Source organism: Danio rerio, chromosome 11, assembly GCF_049306965.1.
Source record: "Danio rerio strain Tuebingen ecotype United States chromosome 11, GRCz12tu, whole genome shotgun sequence".
Taxonomy (NCBI): domain Eukaryota; kingdom Metazoa; phylum Chordata; class Actinopteri; order Cypriniformes; family Danionidae; genus Danio; species Danio rerio.
The window spans coordinates 17,665,306-17,685,237 of NC_133186.1; the positions used below are offsets into that span (position 1 = coordinate 17,665,306).

The 19,932-nt window shown below is 35.2% G+C and overlaps 1 protein-coding gene across 3 annotated transcripts in view; it reads left to right on the forward strand.

Annotated features, from left to right (window-relative positions):
• Positions 1-19,415, forward strand: part of cdk5rap1 (CDK5 regulatory subunit associated protein 1) — a 106,719-nt gene extending 87,304 nt beyond the window's left edge. For 2 of the 3 annotated variants that reach the window (XM_073915972.1, XM_073915973.1), the window contains 3 exons: positions 35-184; positions 8,329-8,469; positions 19,053-19,415. In XM_073915972.1, the coding sequence (XP_073772073.1) occupies positions 35-184; positions 8,329-8,469; positions 19,053-19,130 (369 nt within the window). In that variant the 3' untranslated portion in view covers positions 19,131-19,415. 3 annotated transcript variants of the gene reach the window in all.
• The last annotated feature ends 517 nt before the right edge of the window (positions 19,416-19,932 follow it).

Genomic DNA, 19,932 nt, shown 5'->3' on the forward strand with positions numbered 1-19,932 from the left:
GAAATCGATAATGTGGCTTTTTTCTCATTTCTAGAAAACCCATGCATATCATCGGTTGGAAGATAATGTTCCTGCACCAGTGAAAAAGCGCCGTCTGGAAGAACTTATCTCTGTTTTTAGAGAAAAGGCAACTAAAGTCAACATGACTCTTATCGGCAACACACAGCTTGTATTGGTAGAGGGAGTGAGTATAGCATCATACTTAATGAAGTTTTGCATATTTTTCGTCATTGCTTGTAGTGTTTGTTAGGGATAACAAGCTAAACAGTTAACCACAACATGTTCACATTCTTAAAAAAGCTTTCAGGCTTTCAATTTTTTTAATAGTTTATTTTAGTATTATTTTCACTTAAAAATTTCATACTATGTTTAACAAAAAAAAGAATGTCATAAACAACATGAGTGTGAGAAATGATGAAAGTATGATGGTGTGTAGCAGATGATTTCCATTGTTATCATGAATGCATACTAAGAACTAGAATGTTTCTCACATAGACTTGTTGAAACTTACATTTATCTATTTATTTATTTACTTACTTTTACATGTATTTATTTAGCAGACACTTTTGCTCAAATCAACTAAGGAATGAGGATAATAGAAGCACTTCAAATCACCAGAAAGTAACAATGTATAGATGTACTGACAAGTCTATTTAACAGTTATTTATATATTAGATATAAATGTCTTAACACTTAGTAAGGGTACACAAATTACAAATATGTATACTAAAAAGTAAAAATATGTATTCAAATTTTTATATTCATTAATGTGACATTTTTTATGATTAATGATCTGAGATATCAAACAGATTTATTTCAACTTTATAGTAGCATGCAATTAAATAGACAATTTACAATAACACGTTGTTTATTAGTATTTTAAAGGACCAGAGGGGTATTACATATGAAACATGAAAGCCAGGATAACAGAATAAAAGCATGGCTTGTCCTAATTTAATCAGCTCTTCATGGCTTAGTCCACTGCATGTTTGATGATCCAGGATGAGAACCAGCTGCTATGTGATATTATCATTTATATTTGGCTTTCATTTAGTTTTTTCTTTCTAAGAATGTATGTTAGACTTTGCTGCAATTTTAAAAATGGGCAGAAATATATTGCTTACATTCTGTACAGTTCACCACTGTAATGTGCACTGCATTACGGGTACTTCAAGTAAAAGCAGAACTGCTAATGTAAAAGATGATAGATTTTTGAATGTTAATCTTTTTTTTATTCCATGGGCTAAAGTTTTGACTTATAACATATGTTATATGGTGGTTTTTAAATGTTTTACTCAACATATGGCTAATTACTTCACATAAAGACACTTTTTAGATCTTTTAAGTGTTTTTTTGTTGTTGTTTTTTTTTGTTTTGTTTTTTGCAGTGTAAATAAATGCAAATACAGATTTCCATTTATAGCTTGTCTCATAAAATCAGTCTGTGTACGGTCGTTAAGTAAATGTTAAGATGGCGCAGCTATTTGAAAGACCGTTGGTCTGAGGAGTTGCCTGACGGCAACGTACTAAATGTTTAACTAAAATTCGAGTTGAGTTAAACTCGACATTAAGTGCGTAAAATGTGCATCACACATCCTCCATGGCATGTTTTAAAGCTTGCTACCTGTCAAAAAATTTATTATTTTTATTACAAATTATATTTAATATAGATAAATATTGTACTCTTTTCCAGCACGCTAGGCCATCTTTTATATTATTTCAAATGTGGTAATTTTTTTAATATAATAATTATTTTGTTGAGTTTGTACAATTTGAACATGGTGATTTTTTTTTAGATAAAAATTGTCAAATGAGAATTTATTTCTTTGGTCATTCAGATTTTAAAAGTAACTTTGAAGGGGTTTGCCATTCATTTGACTTTAAAATAGAGTTGATAAAAAATCCCTTTACTTGTACTCAACAGCTCGCTAATTCATTCATTCATTCATTCATTCATTCATTCATTCATTTATTAGAAGTGCTTTATCTCCCACTAAATTTCTGCTCAGCCCTTCTAATATCTGCTCAGTTGCCTTTAAAGCAAATATATAGTTTTCTGCTCCTCCCTGTGTTTCAGCACATATTTAAATCTACAGCATGCTGCGGCACAGAATACAGAGACAAGGTGTGTGTTTATCGAAAGATGCTGGATACCATTTACAAATGTCAGCAATCAGTTGTTCAATCAGTTACTGTGAAGTTTATTAATTTGCAAAGCTTGTAAAACTGAGACTGAGGATTTTATAATGAAGAGGCGATTAAAAGCTGGATCCCCATCCCAGTTATTTATAAAACTGAGCACATATCAGTTTGTACACATGCAAGTAGATTACTTAAAGGAACATTCCACTTTTTGTGGATTAATTTTACAATTCCCTTAGAGTTAAACAGTTGAGTTTTACCATTTTGAATATAATAAACCGATCTCTGGGTCTGGTAATGAACAATTTTCTTACCAACATGGCTTTGTATCCATGAAAAGAAAGATTGTTTTAGAAAAGGCTTCTGACAAAAATGCAGAATCAAAACTTTTTGAAATTACGAAATTACTTTAGTACGCTGAAGAGAAATGACGTTATACAGTTTAAAACAACGATCTGAAGGATGACACCATGGCTGAAGTGTTACATTTATTACAGGTAAATTTTAAAATCGTTTTAGTCACACTTAGCTTATGTAGATTGTGTTCTTGTTTATGAATGAGTTTAAATGCAAAAAAAGTGTTGTTCAGCCACTTAAAATGTCCGGCAAAAGATTGGCTATTTTCAGGTTCATGGGGTACCTTTTACAGCATCAATAATATAGTCACTTACATACACTTAAGCATTTGTTTAGTTGTTCAAGTGTAAAAGGAGATGAAAACAAGCGATGTCTGAGGATTAGCGAGCCCAATAGAAAATGAAAAGCCACTTGCTGTCTTGGTAATGTAACTTTAATAATGTAAAAAGATGATAGGATATTTAATTTCGATGAGTTTTTAGCACTCATTTTTTTCCTGCTCTGATTTTTATTTAGTGAAATATGAAAACATAATAGTGCTGAGCCTAACCAGTTTTACTGTGTTGAAGTTTGATTTATATTTGCACATTTGTTCATTTTTGAACAGTGACAGTCTGTGACGCGCTCCCACTCTAACGTTACTTTGAATATTCAGTCCGAAATTAGCACCGTTTCATTGACTGTGGTGGATTATATGATTACACTATTTATAATTTGCAAGCAGTACTTTTCTGAAATTAATTATTAAGAAGAAAGTCTGAATGTGCAAATATAAAACCAACTTTACCCCAATGTCAGTTTTTGGGAAATATAATTCCTGCACCCTCTGGACTGTCAACAACTACGCTGGACAAAGTTTTCTAACTGGTGAATGACGTGTTATAACCATTCGATGCGTGTTCATGAATTAAGACGGCGTGGCTTTGAACGGCAGGGGAGGGATGTAAAATTTCTAAGCTATTATGCTAATGCTAGCATTCTGGCAGATTACCTAAAAAAATTGCACTATAAAGCACTTTCATGCTCAAGCTACTGTAAAGAGGCAATTATGGAAACTTGCTGAAAATGTGGTGATAGTAAGTTACTGCAAAAATACAAAAAAGTTAAACAGTGTACATATATCCATGTATATATATATGTATATGTGTGTGTGTGCGTGTGTGTGTGTGTGTGTGCGTGCGTGTGTCAGTCAGTGTGTGTCAGTGTCTGTGTGTGTACAGTATGTTTTATATGTTTTCTACTTTTTCTACTATGTTTTTTGTTTGTTTGTTTGTTTTGTTTTCATCTGTTCTTTGTTTTTTCTTCTCTATTTGCATGTTTCAATGTAATTTGTATACCGCTTTGCATGAAAAAAATAATAAAATATATGTTATTATTACTAAAATAAATGTAAATGGTCAAGATCATGGAGTAACTATAAAACACATTAATTTCTAGCATTGACAACAAAACTAACATAAAAATCACTAGGATTAATCTTAGCCTGGTTATTAATCTGCTCTGAAGCAGGCTTGCTGCAAAGAATAAAACTGTGTAGTAACTTAATTCAGATAAGCTAGTTTGAAAATCCCAGCTTAATCCTTGTCTTGCTTTTGTGCAATATCGATTTGGTCACCACTTTAGTTAAGGGGCCACAAACATTAAAAACTAATTTTTAGTTAACTATGAATACTTGTGTATTTAGATGACAACAGAAGCCACAAGCTACAGTATGTGTTGTGATTGGCCAGTGTTGTTGGGCTATGTTTATTTACCTGCAGGCTACTATGAAGCTGATATGAACTTGTTTGATTAAGCAGATCTTTATTAATAAACACATTATTTTCACAATAATGACATATCTGTATGCTTGCATGTTGTAATTTGCATATTCCTATAATAATTTGAATTGATTGTATTAGGTTTCCCAGAGATGGGTTGCGGCTGGAAGGGCATCTGCTGCGTAATAACTTGCTGGATAAGTTGGCGGTTCATTCTGCTGTGGCAAACCCGGATTAATAAAGGGACTAAGCCGACAAGAAAATGAATGAATGAATGATTGTAATAGGGCGACGCTGTGGAGCAGTAAGTAGTACTGTCTCCCTACAGCAAGAAGGTCACTGGTTCAAGTCTCGGCTGGCTCAGTTGGCATTTCTGTTTGGAGTTTGCATGTTCTCTCTGCATTCGCGTGGGTTTCCTCAGGGTGCTCCGGCATCCCCCACAGTCCAATGTGGTACAGGTGAATTGGGTAGGCTAAATTGTCCATTGTTTATGTGTGTGAATGAGTGTGTTTGGTTGTTTCCCAGTGATGGGTTGCAGCTGGAAGGGCATCCGCTGCGTAAAACATATGCTGGATAAATTAGCGGTTTATTCTGCTGTGGCGACCCCAGATTAATAAAGGGACTAAGCCGAAAAGAAAATGAAAGAATTGTAATAATAATTACATATGATTTTTTAAATATTTTTAAAAAAATGCTTTCTCTCATCCATAAATTTATGATTCCATAATCATATATTTGAAATTAAGTAAGGACCTTTATCTGTTAACAAACATGATCATGTCTAAATAATCATAGATCCTGATGATGTAGATATCTCAATTGATGCCTTAATTAAGGTGCTGTTCATCCATCAAATAATGAACGAAACACTTATATATATTAATGCATAATTTAATGCATATGTTAATACATGAATTCATAATGTGTGTGCTCTTAAAGGTGCAGTATGTAAGTTTGGCACAGTGGTTAAACTAGGTATTGCAAAACATTTTCACTTGTTCCCTCCTCTGACAACTCCACGGAAGCACAGGTTGCCAGATTGACATCATTAACAGGAATGTGCTTGACTATCAAACATAAAGGCTAATTTAAATTGTGTTCTAATTAAAACCAATGGCATGGGATAAATTGAATATTATCCATATTAAGAGGCGTTTTTGTTTTTACCAACACCTGAAATTTATATTTTAGAAACAGATTCTATTTCTTGCAGCTGAACAACAGAAAATTATGACAATGATCACCTCAGGTACACCTGATATTCTTTATTCAGTGTTAAATGCTATTAGTAGTTTGAATGCTAATTTGAGTTTGAATGATGTAGATTAATTATGAAGTAGATTAATCATTTACAAGTTTTGATATCATTTCGATCATTTAAGTGACTTTTTCCGTAAGACAAACAATACAATCCATTTGATTATAATGGGATTTATTGACTTATCTGAGATATAACAACGCACAAACATAACAAAAACAGAGAAGGCGAGCGAGGAAATAAAGAGTATATTAAAAGATAAAAGAATGACAAATCTACCTCAGTTCCACACAACTATTCAGGACCACCAAGATTACAAAAACACCTTTTTGATAAGGGGCACAGCTTAACGCATAACTAAATACCTGGATTTAGTGGGTATTTCTGTCTCTCTTTGTGCGAGTTTCTCTGATGCGCTGGAGGATAGAGTCCTTTGATGTCCTTCCTCGATGCGTGGAGCTTGCAATGCGGATACAAACTTTAAACTGGGTTTACTTTGCCGGAAAAATAAGAAAAACGTGGACTCAGACGAGTGACGGGGGTACAGAAATGCAGTCTGCCCCCTCAAAGGGGGGCACCTCTAGGAGAGCATCTTTCGGACCTTTTCAGCCCTGATCTTTGGGCGTAGATTTTAACTGTTGATCAAGTCACACCTATTTTCCACAGACTGACCAATGGTTTCCTGGCAGTTTGAGCGGGAGATTTTCTTTGTCTGTGGACCGCTATTATGCAAAATAAGGGTCCGTCCGAAAGCATACAAAGAGACATTAGCTCAGAGAATTAAAGAATGTAGGCAATATAAATTATGATCATGCCTCCTATATCATGAGCTGTAGGATTGTGTAAGCAACAGAATGATACCAGACACACTTTTAGAAGTACATAAACATGATTCAAACATTCTTAGCTTGTCTAGTGTCTTGAAAAGGGCATTTAGGGAGAGATACATATGAAAGAAAAGTCAGAAAGGAAATACAAAGTTTACAAACACATAACATTTACTTTTGGGCTGATTCAGGATTTCTGAGTCCACTTCAGTGTCTAAAGCCGTGTGTGTGTGTGTACGTGTTTTTGTGACATATCAGGACACAAATCTGTATAATGACATGGGTATGACACAGGTATTACAAAAAGGAGGTGAAATGTGAGGACACTGGTGACGTCCTCATTTCTCAAAAAGCTTCTAAATCCTACAGAATGAGTTTAATCAGAGAGTAAAGCTGCACACAGTCTCCTGTGATGGTTGGGTTTAGGGGTGGGGTGGGGTGAGGGCAATACAATATACGGTTTGGACAGTATAAAATGAATGGAAACCTATGTAATGTCACCACTTTTCACAAAAACAAACGTGTGTGTGTGTGCGTGCATGCGTTCGTGCGTGCGTGCGTGCATGTGTGTGTGTGTGTGTGGGGAGAAAGAAGTAAAGGAATTCCTTAGAAGCTCAAAGCAGTCGTCTCTGGCATGCATCTGGATAAGTAAGGTGTCACAGAGTAACAGACTTCCTAGCACCAGGGGTCATAAACCCACGCAGAGAGGAACCCAGACCCCTTGTAGGAAACAATACGTAATTTTATCTCCGGACTGTACGTTGCAGTTAATTAAATTGGAAACCTTACCATTTCATTGGAATACAGTGAGTGCACATATATTCTCTGCTTCTGAATGGCTGTATATAAATTTCTGTTAAGTTGCGTCTGATGCAAACAGCCAGATTGCTCATCACTAGAAAATCTTGTCACATAGCATGTTGTTCGGACACAGATTTACTATGTAACCTTCTCAACTAATGTTACGTTTGTAATATTTATATTATTTGCTAATTAATAACCACCTCATGTGGAACTCTAAATCTGTGTCTCATTTCGGAGTCTGCTGGTGTCCACCAGATGAATCAAATACAGTGGAGGGAAAAGTATCAAACGTAATGTTTTTTTTGTTTGTTTTTTTTTTTTTTTCTGGGAAGGACCTGTAGACATGGAATTTAACTTGATTTTGGTAAAAAAAAAAAAAAACTACAAACAAAAACATAACAAAACAAAAAATGTGGAAAAAATGTATGTGTAATATTAAAATGACACAAGGAGAAAGTACTGAACTACTGAAATGTATTTAATACTTTATATAAAACTTTTTGGTGATGGCAGCTTAAAGATGCCTCTCATATTGAGAATGAAGTCACATGAACTGCTCAAATGTGAGTTTTTCACAGACTTCAACAGAGTGCAAACATCTTGAGGGTTCTGTAGGTTTTCACTGGTTTCTACAGTTTCTGTTCTTCATGTATTTAATACTGTTTTTTTTTCTATGTCATTTCATTTTTTACACAACTTAAACTGTAAAAAAATCACTATTGTTTTCTTTGAATATGGATTTTTTTGGTTGTTACCAACATCTGGTAAAAATTTTAAGTCAACAGCACCTTTGGAAATGTTTTTTTGAGAAAAATGGGGATGTGTTGAATACTTATTTCCACCAAGGCAAGGTGGGTTAAAAGGGCCAAAATGAAGACAGGCGTTCCAGTACGGAATGTACATTTTCCAACCAGAATATCTAAGCATTGTTTATAAGATAAACAAATGTTCACTTAGCATGTTTCTTAAATATCTACAAACACATTATGGTATTATACTTCTAGAAGAGTCAAAAACTTACACACAGCACCTTTAACGCAAAAGCGCTACCATAGTTTTTTATTAAGTCAGTTTAATCTGTTTTATTTAGAAAATGAAATTGTTGAGACTGACCCATTCTATATTTGCTTGTCTAAGAAGACGTATTTTAATAACAGATATTTTTTCTTTATTATCTACAGAAAAGCAAAAGATCATCTGAGGAGCTTTGTGGACGAAATGATGGAAATGTGAAAGTGATCTTTCCTAAAACAAATTTGCCTGTTCAACCAGAGAAAACTCAGATGGCCTGCATTACACCTGGTGATTATGTGTTAGTCAAGGTAAAGTATAGACTTTTAATTATTTGTATAATATTAAGTAATTAGTGTGAAGGTGTTCAGTCAACTTTGTAGAGCACCATTTCAGCCAAATTTCTAGATATTAATGTTTGGAATCCTTTAAAGTGGTCGTAAGATTACTGAAAAATCATACTAAGTAAAATTACTATTACTTGTCAAAAGGTATTGAAGGGCAAGTAGAGTAAGTGATATTCAAAATAGGAGTAAAACTTAGTTACTACTACTTTTATATTAAGCCTACAAAAAGTAGGTTGGTGCATTTATATGAAGAGTGAAATACATCATTACATGAAAACAGAAATTACATTTTGGGTGAATTATACCTCAGAAATACAGTATTTGAAGGTGTCAATGTTGCTGTGAAGACCTGTGGGGCCACCTTTTCTTCTCTCCTGGTTTTGAAAATATAATTGGCTGAATTGTAGAAAAAGCTGAATTAGGATCGTGTGTTGGGACGAATCGAGATTGTGATGTTTTTTCGATTAATCGTGCAGCCCTACTACTGACTCTCTCCACTCGTGGCCGACATAGACTGACTGAGGTTTTCCATTTAGAAGTAAAAAGACTCCAATTGCAGAGGGATATTGTTTGGAATGAAGATTACCAGTTAAAATGAAAGTATGGTGTGTCAGATGAATAGAACAGGGGTTCCCAAACTTTTCAGCCCGCGACCCCTAAAATAACAATGCCAGTGGCTCGCGACCCCCAATATCCTCTAAGGTGGTTATAAGTACAGAAACTTTGCATGCAATGGCGCACACACACCAATAGACCAAAGACTATTCTTCGTAGATGTTTTTTTATGTTTGTTAGGGCTGTAAATGAGCCAGAAAACTTAACCTGGTCATCAATCTGTTGCATCTGAAGCTATTGCTGTGTATTTAATATAATGTAATTACCCCAGCGATCGCAATCCAATAGAACTAGTAACTATAAGCTACTATAGTAACTATATACAGTAGTATATAGTGACTATAAATGACTATTTTTTTCTTTTCAGTAGGTTATGGATAAAATATGGTAATTCTTATGGTTTAATAAAAATAAATAGATTTTTGGAAATCACCAGGCGACCCCCCTTCATTGTCCCACGGCCCCTCGGGGGGTCCCGACCCCCACATTGAGAACCACTGGAATAGAAGGCTCAGATTCCGAGATTCGATAAAAATTAAGAAAAATTTACTGAAGATAGTTTGCAGTTTTATGGCAGAAGGGCTTTTATTAAAGGCAATTATACTCTTTACACAAAACAAAAAATGGTGTCACCTAAGGTAAAAGTTCTGATTGGTTAAAGCAAAGATAGACAATTCTAAAAAGCTGTCAATGAGGGTTCAGATCTGAGTCCAGATAGGAATGGAGACAGAAGATTGCCAGCAGGCTATTAAGAGCTGATCTCAGACCTGTAGTGCTGACCCCCGCAGACACATACACAAGCAAAAAAACAAACTCTTATAAAAACTCACGGTTGTTACTTTCTAACTGGTTCAAAACTGGTAGAATCAGCATTCAGGCTGTTATAATCTTACTACACAAAGTCTATTTAGCATCAAAAGGAAATCACTTTAAACAAAATTAATGAAAATAAAATAGCAAAATCACTTTAAATAGTATTAACACGTAGCAATAACAATAAAAACAAACAAAAAAAATTATTCATGCAGTTCCACTCAAGTTGTCTCCTTGACCTATAACCTGGTTTGGTGGCTCCTGAAAAATGAGTTATGACAGACAAATGTGTTGACTTTATTAATTAGTCCATATCATTTTACGAATTAAATACTGATTCATATACTGAATACTGATCATTTGAATAAAGTAATGAGAAAAAGAAAGAAAAGAATTACGAGAAAAGGGATAAACTTTGATCCTTGCTGGGAAGAATTTGAAGACAGGAATCCGACCTCATCATCATGGCTAACCTCTCAAAGCACTTCATTATGAATGAAGTCAGTGCACAGGATTTGTTTTGAAACCAGTATTATTGTTGTGAACTTCAGACATAGTTGAACATAGGAGTCAACTGCCTATCTCAGTGAGGTGATAAAGCAACCCGGGCTCATTGTGGAAACGTAGCCCCGCGGACGTTTCTGCGGACCGCGATTTACGTTCCGGGAGGTACGTATTCGAGCGTTTTTTGTTTTCGCGGATCTGCGAGAGGCCGCTGTGCGTGCTTTTTCGCGTCTCGGGCGCCTCTGGGGAGCGTGTGCCGTTCGCACGAAAAGCCGCCGAATCGGTCGACTCCGCTCCTCCTCCTCCTCCTCCGGGGCCTCCGCTTCGCCGACGCAACGCTGTGAGCTAAGTGGACAAACTGGGTGCATCGGGAAAGCCCTCCACTCGGAGGCGAGCCGTCGGCAGGCGAGCGCGAAGAGGGGTGGAGCAGCGCCACCCCGCAGCGTTCGCTCGAAAAAAACTAAACGCGGCCTTACGTACCTCCGGCCACGTAAATCGCTGTCTCCAGAAACGTCGCAGGGCTACGTTTCCAGAATGAGCTTGGGTTGTGATAAAGACATCATCTGTCAGCAGTGCAGCACAATTTTTCAGTACACAGCCAGGTATGTAGTCAAATAAAATGAAGCCAATACTTCCAAGAGGACCAACAGAAAATAATGAACAAAAAGTTTTCCCTAACTAAGGGGGTATTTCTTGGCACACTTTGAGCCCATTTGTACAAATAAGGTGTACCTAATAAAGTGACCAGTGAGTGTATATCTTCATAATGTAACTTAAATAAAATAACTAATTTTGGTTTTGATTTGAGGAAATTTCTAGGAGGAGTTTGTTACAATACAACGTCTGGTAATGGCTAAATCATTTTTTTATTTTTTATTTTTTTATTTTTTTTTTGCAGAGGAAATTAAAAATCTGACTTCTTGTTGGTTTTCATATTTTAGTCCAAGAGACTTGTTTTGTAAGCATTGTTTAAAGTATGTGCCAATTTTGTTTGTGTGCATGAAACGTAGCTTGGGGGCCACTTCGTCAAAAGTGCATAGGTGGTGCCGTTAAGCCGTTTTAATACACCCACTTACAAAATCTATTTCAAACAGACTTTTGCCACTTCTGGTGTGTGTATAAAGTTTTGGGGTTTTGAGCATGTGTAGACCCTCAAAAATGCAATTCATTTTAGAGAAGAAGAATAAGATAAAATGAAGCAAATCCAATGGGTCTCGCTCCACTAATGTTCTGACCCTAATAATAATAATTAAAGCTGCAAACAGTGGTGAAAGGGACCTCACACCCAGGTTCACCACTAAATAAATAACAGTTGTTATTGAACAATAAGTATTCTAAATAAATACCAAAAATTAATCCTAAATGTAACTGGAAAACAATCTAAAGACACAACTAGAGTAATGCTAAGATAATTTAAGAAATCTTTTGCATGAATATTACATTTTATTAGAATGAAATTTTATAGACAATAAATATAATAAAGTGCAAAAAAAAATGTTTTATAGAATTATCTGTTGTGTGTTGTCCTAGACCCGACTCGTGGCCGAGAATTAGATTAAGTCAACCTCCCTGACATCCCTCCTTTCTGCTTCATACCAAATAAAAATCTATCAAGATCCATACAGTATAAATAAGATCACCATAAAATTATTTAAACTTTGTTTAGTCGACTTGAGACTCACTGCGTGTCTCTTCCTCTTTTTCTGTGTCACAAGCGGGTGTCTTAAAGTTGCTTAAAGTTGTGTAGCGCCATCTAACGTCAAGGAGTGATTTTGCAATATTCGTCTCCTTTACGCCAGTGATTATTGCTTGGGTTTGAATGCAGAAAATGTCTTGTAAAACACTTACGATAAACGCAAATGAAAAGCGCCCCAGTGTGTAGGAGCCTTAAGGTGGTCTATGTGTTGAAAAATCATAAATGGGGCATTGAAAAACCCGACCAATCATAGAGCAACACTTATCAGTTTGATTGGTTGGATTGGAAGTAATGGTGCACTCATCACTCACTAGGTCCTGAAATATTTGTTTCAAGTAACCAGCACTGATGGTGATGCCTCTGTCCTGGATCCGTGTCATAAACACAGAACAAAACTTTTTGAAATGTGCTCTGCTTTGGAAATGGCAACAAGTCGGAGCGTTGGAATTTCCTCTTGCTCTGAGCCATCATAAATGCAATCAACTGATATAGTTTTGATAATGTAGTACAATAATTAAATAACCAACCAATTTTTTTATTTGAAAAATTACAGCTCCTTATAAAAAGATATATTAAAAATAGCCTACATAGCCTAATCTACGAATAACTCAACACCAAACTAAGAGTTTCATTTTATAGCTTTATAAACTATAAAAATATATACAAAGTAATGCAATAGACTATACATGTATGTAAACTAAATTATTATATGCTAGTAGTCTATACTTTAAATAAAAGTCATCATGCGCCTTGTTGTCTATCATCACCACGTCCGCAGTGCATCTGTTTTGCTATTGTAAGGAACAGACCTTCATTTGACAGAGGAAACAATCTCAATAAAAAACAACTTCATTCTTTGGCGTAAACTAGGCAAGCTACATTAAGGGCATTCAATACCTTACAAGATTTGGATCTGTTGATATAGGCCTACTAATATTTCTGTTCTTCTGGGGACAGATCAACAAACCACTCTTTAACCTGATGCTCAAGACATAATCTTTAAAAAAGTGACTTCTATTTAAATGTTGATAGATGTTGTGATATAAGAATTACAGTAAAGCATTATTTAAATGCTTATTTTCTACAGATCAATTGATACAAGGTAGCCTGCTTTTGTATTTGAAAAAACAAACAAATATATGATTAGAAATTAACAGTCATGCTGGTCTTTAAAAAGGATGAAAGGATTCAGTCAGTATTTTTGTATTGTAATTTAAGTAAAAAATATTTTAGAGGAGGTCTATTTTTCTGGTGTTGCAAACAGCTGCTTTTGCAACAGGCCTATTTAATGTGTTAGACAAAATAAAGACGTCCATTATTATTTTTTGAATTTATTAAATACTAATTTAATATTAATCTGATCAGTTAACCGTTAATGAGCGTTGGTTATCGGTTAGGAAAATTAACTAAAATGAGCATTGCTATTCCAAGTTGAATGCATCAGTTTTTGGTGCCTTTAAAAATCCTGTTAGGGGCTCCAGCAACAGTGACAGTAACATGGTCTTTGTTGCTTCAAAAAGTCCATCATCCCCCCTGCTTCCTTGTCAGAACCAATTCAAACTCCCTATTCCTACTATCTATCTTTATCGGGGGTGTAACGATACACTCAAGTCACGATTTAATATGTATCTCGATACTGAACTCGTATAATGTTATCTTGATATCTTGATAAAGTTTTATATTAAATTAAATTAGTGTCATGTCAGCATTCTTGTTATTATTTGAATTTTACGGATCATCTATCTCCTATTGTGGGAGAATTTAAATTGTGTTAATTTGAATTGTTGACAATTGTAATTTAATTTAAACTGAATATTATATTCTATTAAAAATTGCTTCATATTTGAATTTATTAAACTTGAAAATCTGAAATTTTTTTCAAGGCAGATTTTTATAGACATATTTTCAAATTTTATAATTTAGTTTTACATTTATTTATTTATTTAGTTTTACAGCATGTCCACTGTAGTGGACCACAGGACCATTTTAGTTCAATAGGATTGCCACACTCAGCCAACAAAACTGTACAGGATATGGTTGTAATCCTAAATTAATGTAACAAAAATTTATCAAAAGCCATTTTTTCTTTTTGTATTGAAATTCCTGAAACTGTTGAGTCTGAAAGAGAGTCGAACTTAAAAAAAAAAAAAGAAGTGATATTAATCCAAAACAAATTTAACATAAAAGCAATTTAAAACTGATTGTCATTCTCTAATTGTCTGATTGTCAGACTCTAAGTCAGAGTCTCCCTCAACTGTCTTATAAAGAATCCTCTCTGCTTCAGTTCTGCCTCCTACAACATGCAGTCATTAATTACATTAGGATGGTCCTGGTGTCCACTATAGTGGACATTTAAAAAAGGATGTTTTGAAACACAAACAAGTTAACAGATTTGAAAGCTAAATGTATTGTTTCTGACACTTTAATAAACAAATATATATAAACACATATGTAATAAGAGTAAAAAAAAACATTCAAAGGCAAAATTTTACGTGCCTTTCTCCTTCCCATAAAATGTGCTTGTTTGTATGCCTGCCATTTTGAATACAGTGTAAGAAGTAGTTCCTAGCATGCCAGCCAATCAAATGACATATCACTAGAAACCTCAGAATGTCCTCTGAACAGTAATACAGGACTTGACATAGTAGCTTAAAAAATTCAATGAAAATTAATAAAAAAACATAGTGTCCACTACAGAGGACAAAAGTCAATATAATCTAATATTACATAATGTAATATATGTAATTATATTAGTGCTGTCAAAATTAGTGTAACGCATGTGATTAATTTGAAATATTTAACGCGTAAAAAAAAATTAATGCAGTTACATTTTTTTTTTTTTTTACTTCCTGTTGTGGTGGACAAGTGTTCAACATGCAAAGAAAGAAATATAGATAAGACCAAGAAAGCACTTTTTGAAGGCAAGTTTCAGTATAAAACAATGTTGCATCACCAGGCTATCCAGCGTTTCCTCCAAGAGTTTCATGCAATTTCCGGTGTTTCATTTTAACTTTCGACTTCTGTTTTAATGGAATTTGAGACCTCATGGCGAACGGAAAGAAAAACTGCCGCATTTCGTCACTCGGTGGTCCTTTAAGATAATCAAAAATCTTTGTTTACATGGTAGACTCTTATTAAGAGTATAATCTTAATCATATTCAAATCAGAGTATTGGTGTCCATGTAAATGTACTCAGTAAATGGCACATTGGCAAATGCCTTTATGGATGCACCCTCCAATGTTTTATTAAGTTTGACGTGTTTTCTACAAATGCAAAAAAAGCGTATGCTTCATGTTGTCAAATTTCTTGTACCCGATCATGCGTATTGAATCTGAAGGGAGTCGTGTGTGTGTGTGTGTGTGTGTGTGTGTGTGTGTGAGTGTTTGTGTGTGTGTGTGTGTGTGTGTGTGTGTGTGTGTGTGTGTGTGTGTGTGTGTGTGTGTGTGTGTGTGTGTGTGTGTGTGTGTGTGTGTGTGTGTGTGTGTGTGTGTGTGTGTGTGTGTGTGTGTGTGTGTGTGTGTGTGTGTGTGTGTGTGTGTGTGTGCGCGCGCGTGCGTGTGTCAGGCCCGTGTACAGAGCACAGACCTTTACAGGGGCAGGTGCTCAACGCGATCTCAAAGTGAAGAGCAAGTGCCTCCTGAGAGGCCCTGGTGTGTGTGTGCGCGTGCGTTTGCTAGCAACAAACTTGCCTAAACGTCGTTGTCCATAGCCTCTAAATCAAAAAGTTTATTTGTTAACGAACTGCTGTGAGATTGCATTGCACAAAAGAAAAGGTCCACATTCTCCCCCGATAATGCCAACAAACTGGACTGTTTTAGCAACTGGATGAATGTAAAGGAGGACTGAGCAAAATTGTTTCTATTTTATAATTAATGTCCTCAACTCACAGCAATACAACTTTACAATGAGTACAATTGTTTGTATTCAATACTTATCAATGGCAATAGAGACGTTGAAGCACCACCTGTTCTTTGTTCATCTGAAGGACAAAGGTGTTAGGAGAACTGAACTTGCAAAACGATTTCTTAATCTCATCAACATTTTACATCGTTTAAGACACAGAGAGACACATAGATCACAATCTTTCTTCTCACAAAAGGGACACAAAAGGAGTTTTTCACTTCATATACCTTTAGATTCAAATAATCATGTATATATTTAATATGCACTACTTGAAATTCTCCACTGTATGAAACTTTGCTTAGTAATGTTTGTATATGAATGCTTAGGTAAGATCAACATTACATAGTGATGTTTAGACTCTGTATATTGAAAACAATGCTTGAATTAGGCATACGAAAATATTTAAGACTCTTAAATATAATAACAGTTTAACTGTGGACTATGACTATGCAAATGCCTGTCACACTATGGATGACACCTTTCAGTGACCAACTCACAAGATTAACCAATCACAATACTGGGTTTGAAAGGTGACATCTTTTCAATCCCACCTTCCAGAGAAAGGATAAAAGAGGAAGAAAGAGTGGGGGTATCAGAAAGAAGTGTGTAGTGGTGATACACAAGGTAATAGTGGTGTGGTTTTCAGTGCAAGCATTACACCACTAAATGTCTGCAAAAAAAAAAGGATTTTCTGAATTGCTCAAAAACTTTGCTGCGTGTTCTAGCAAGGATTTTTAATTGGATTCACAGTGCTTTTTCCAAGCCATCTTTAACCATCGCTTCAGGACTGCCACATCCAGAAATCTGCGTGTCCCAGATTTTCAGGAACTCTACCTTCAAGGATAAAGACGTCAGCATGTCCCTGACATCAGAACCACCACCTCCAGAAAGCTCCTGTTCTGCGTGTTCTAGAATCTCCAAAATTCTTCTTTTAAAGCTCAAGAGAGCTAAGACCCAATCCCAATGCTAACCCTTAGCCCTTACCTCTACCCCTCATTTTGCTCGTTCTCGTGAATAGGTAGGGATGTCCTAATTCTCTTTAGCTTGAAGGCTAAGGGCAAGGGGTAGATACCCCTTCGAACAAAGATTTTTCAGGACCACACTCAAAACCAAGGGGTAAGAAAATTTCCCATATATGCCTTCAGTGATTCCCTGAAGATAAATAAACAAAAAAAATAACACAACTGGAATAACTGCTGCAGTCGCAATCGTCTGATCTTATATGAAGCATGAGATCGCGATGACATACGATGACGTGTGCAGGTGCTGTCCCAATTCTTAGGGGTAAATTTTGAAGACCTTCCCCTTAACCCTCAGTTTTAAGGGCCATGGGGAAGGGGTAGGGATACAAAAATAGAATTGGGATTGGCCCCAAGTCTGCTTGTTCCATGCTTTAAGACCTGCAAGAAGATCTTCAACCACTGCATCAACGGCCCTTGTTTACTCTTTTGTTAATAAATACACATTTATTACATTCGTGCCTTCCTTGTGTTGATAAAACAGTAAAAGACTCTACAAGTCAGACAATCTCAATATCCTTCAGATTTGACCTTTACATTTGTTTTATTCAATTATCAATACATGATTGTTAATTAATTTGACAGTTGAAGCTGTCTGGTGTCCTGTTTAAAAGTTATTTACCTGTTATTTCTACATTATTTGGTGCCCTACGAGAGGCTAAAATATCAATATTAATATCAATATTGAATAATGATGTTAATATTTGTTAGAAATTCAATTGTCACTACATGAATTGGTTCCCTACGAGAGGCTAAAATATCAATATTAATATCAATGCCAAAATTCTTAATTTTCTTGTCTGCTTAGTCCCTTTATTAATCCGGGGCGGCCACAGCAGAGTTAACCGCCAACTTATCCAGCAAGTTTTCACGCAGCGGATGCCCTTCCGCCCGCAACGCATCTCTAGGAAACATCTACACACATTCACACACACACTTGTACACTACGGACAATTTAGCCTACCCAATTAACCTGTACTGCATGTCTTTGGACTGTGGGGGAAACCGGAGCACCCATAGGAAACCCACGCGAATGCAGGGAGAACATGCAAACTCCACACAGAAATGCCAACTGAACCGAGGCTAAAACCAGCGACCCAGCAACCTTCTTGCTGTGAGGCGACAGCACTACCTACTGTGCCACTGCTTTGCCCCAATGCCAAAATATTGATGTTAATATTTGTCATAGATCCAATTATCACTACAATACCATTGGCAACGGAGACACAAGCCTGATAAAGTTGACCTGTCTTGTACTGAACTAAACCATACCACTCAGGGGAAATGAGGTATTATTTAGGGCAAAAAGCAGGTGTTGGAAATCTGACTTGTTGAGTGGTTGCACACAGTGAAGTACAGGAATGTTCTGCCATCCACTGGTCTTGAGTGTGGAGAGATATTGAAGTGTCAAAATTAGACCAAAGAACAGTTTAAAGATGTAATGAATGCATTTGAGTTGACCAAGATTGACCAAGGGTTTTGGAGATTATAGAAACGCTTCTTGCTGTGGTTTGGTTGGAAATAGCGTCTTTCATATTTAGCTGTTTTCATATTAGCTGTTTATTCTTAACTATGTCTGGTTAGCTCTTTCTATCTATTAACAATAAATAACTGAATTTACTTGATAATGTTTTCAGGTATTTTAAAGTGGATAGTTGTATAATTAGTTTGCTGTCTAATTGTTGACTTTGACAGCATTTTAATTGAAGAAGTCTGTATGATGTAAATGTTAAGATAAATGCACATGTATTAATTTCAAATGCAGCCCTATGGCATATGGGCAAAATATGAACAAATCCTGTCGTTGAGGTAAATGTAAAAATTATAATTTTTAAATAATTGATTGAGTTTGTCCATATATTACCAAATATGGGAACTAATAGTTATTTTATAGTTCAGAGTTTGATTATATTTGCTGAGTTTAAACAACACAACATTTTATTTTGTTTTAAGAACAATGCCAATCTTTAAATGTAGATGTTTTATTTTTCAACAGATCACATCAGCTAATTCGCAGAGTTTGAGAGGACATGCCTTAAACCACTCCTCACTGAATGACAGAAAAACAGCCTGACAATCTTCTGTGTGAATCCCTGCTGACCTAAAGATATCCAAAATGACTTGCTTTTTTCATTTGACTATGTGCACTCATTAATGTATTATTATGTTTTGTGTGTTAAAACAAAATGTTAATAAATGCTAAACAAATAAAAAAGAAATGTTAAAGATGTAATGTGCAGAAAAATAAATGGACAGTTTCTCTAAATTATTTTGATGTACATGAAATTGCAAATGGAATTTCTCTAATTGCAAAGTGTTCAGCTTGTACTGGGCAGTTTGTGACACTGAAAAAAATAAACGTGTAAGATTTACTTGTAACTGTTTTCATGAGTGGATGGAAATTGTAACTTAAATAAAAAATAATTGTATTCATGCCTTGATTCTTGATATCTGGTTGTTGTTTAAGGATTAAACTTAAGTATTATTGAGCTGGATAATTTTAATGATTCTTGATTTTTTTTTTAACCTTGTTGAATCAATTTTTTAAGAGAAAATCTTGTTTTCCAAAAATTTTAAATACAGTCTTTAATATCAAACTATGGAAACACATAATTGCTTTAATATAAAGGCCTACTTCATAAATATGGTGACAGAGACTTTGTTTTCAGTTGCCCTGCCACTCCTGGGATCACTATTCTAATATACTTTCAACAGTTTTCCTGTTAGTCATTATTATATTTTAAAACAAATGTCAACCTAGCCATGATGGTTCGCAGACATTCAAAGTATTTGGAAGGAATTCACGTTTTCCTTCTGTAAAAATGTAATAAGAACAATGTTTTGTGGCTTAATGTATTACAACAGTGTTTTTAAAA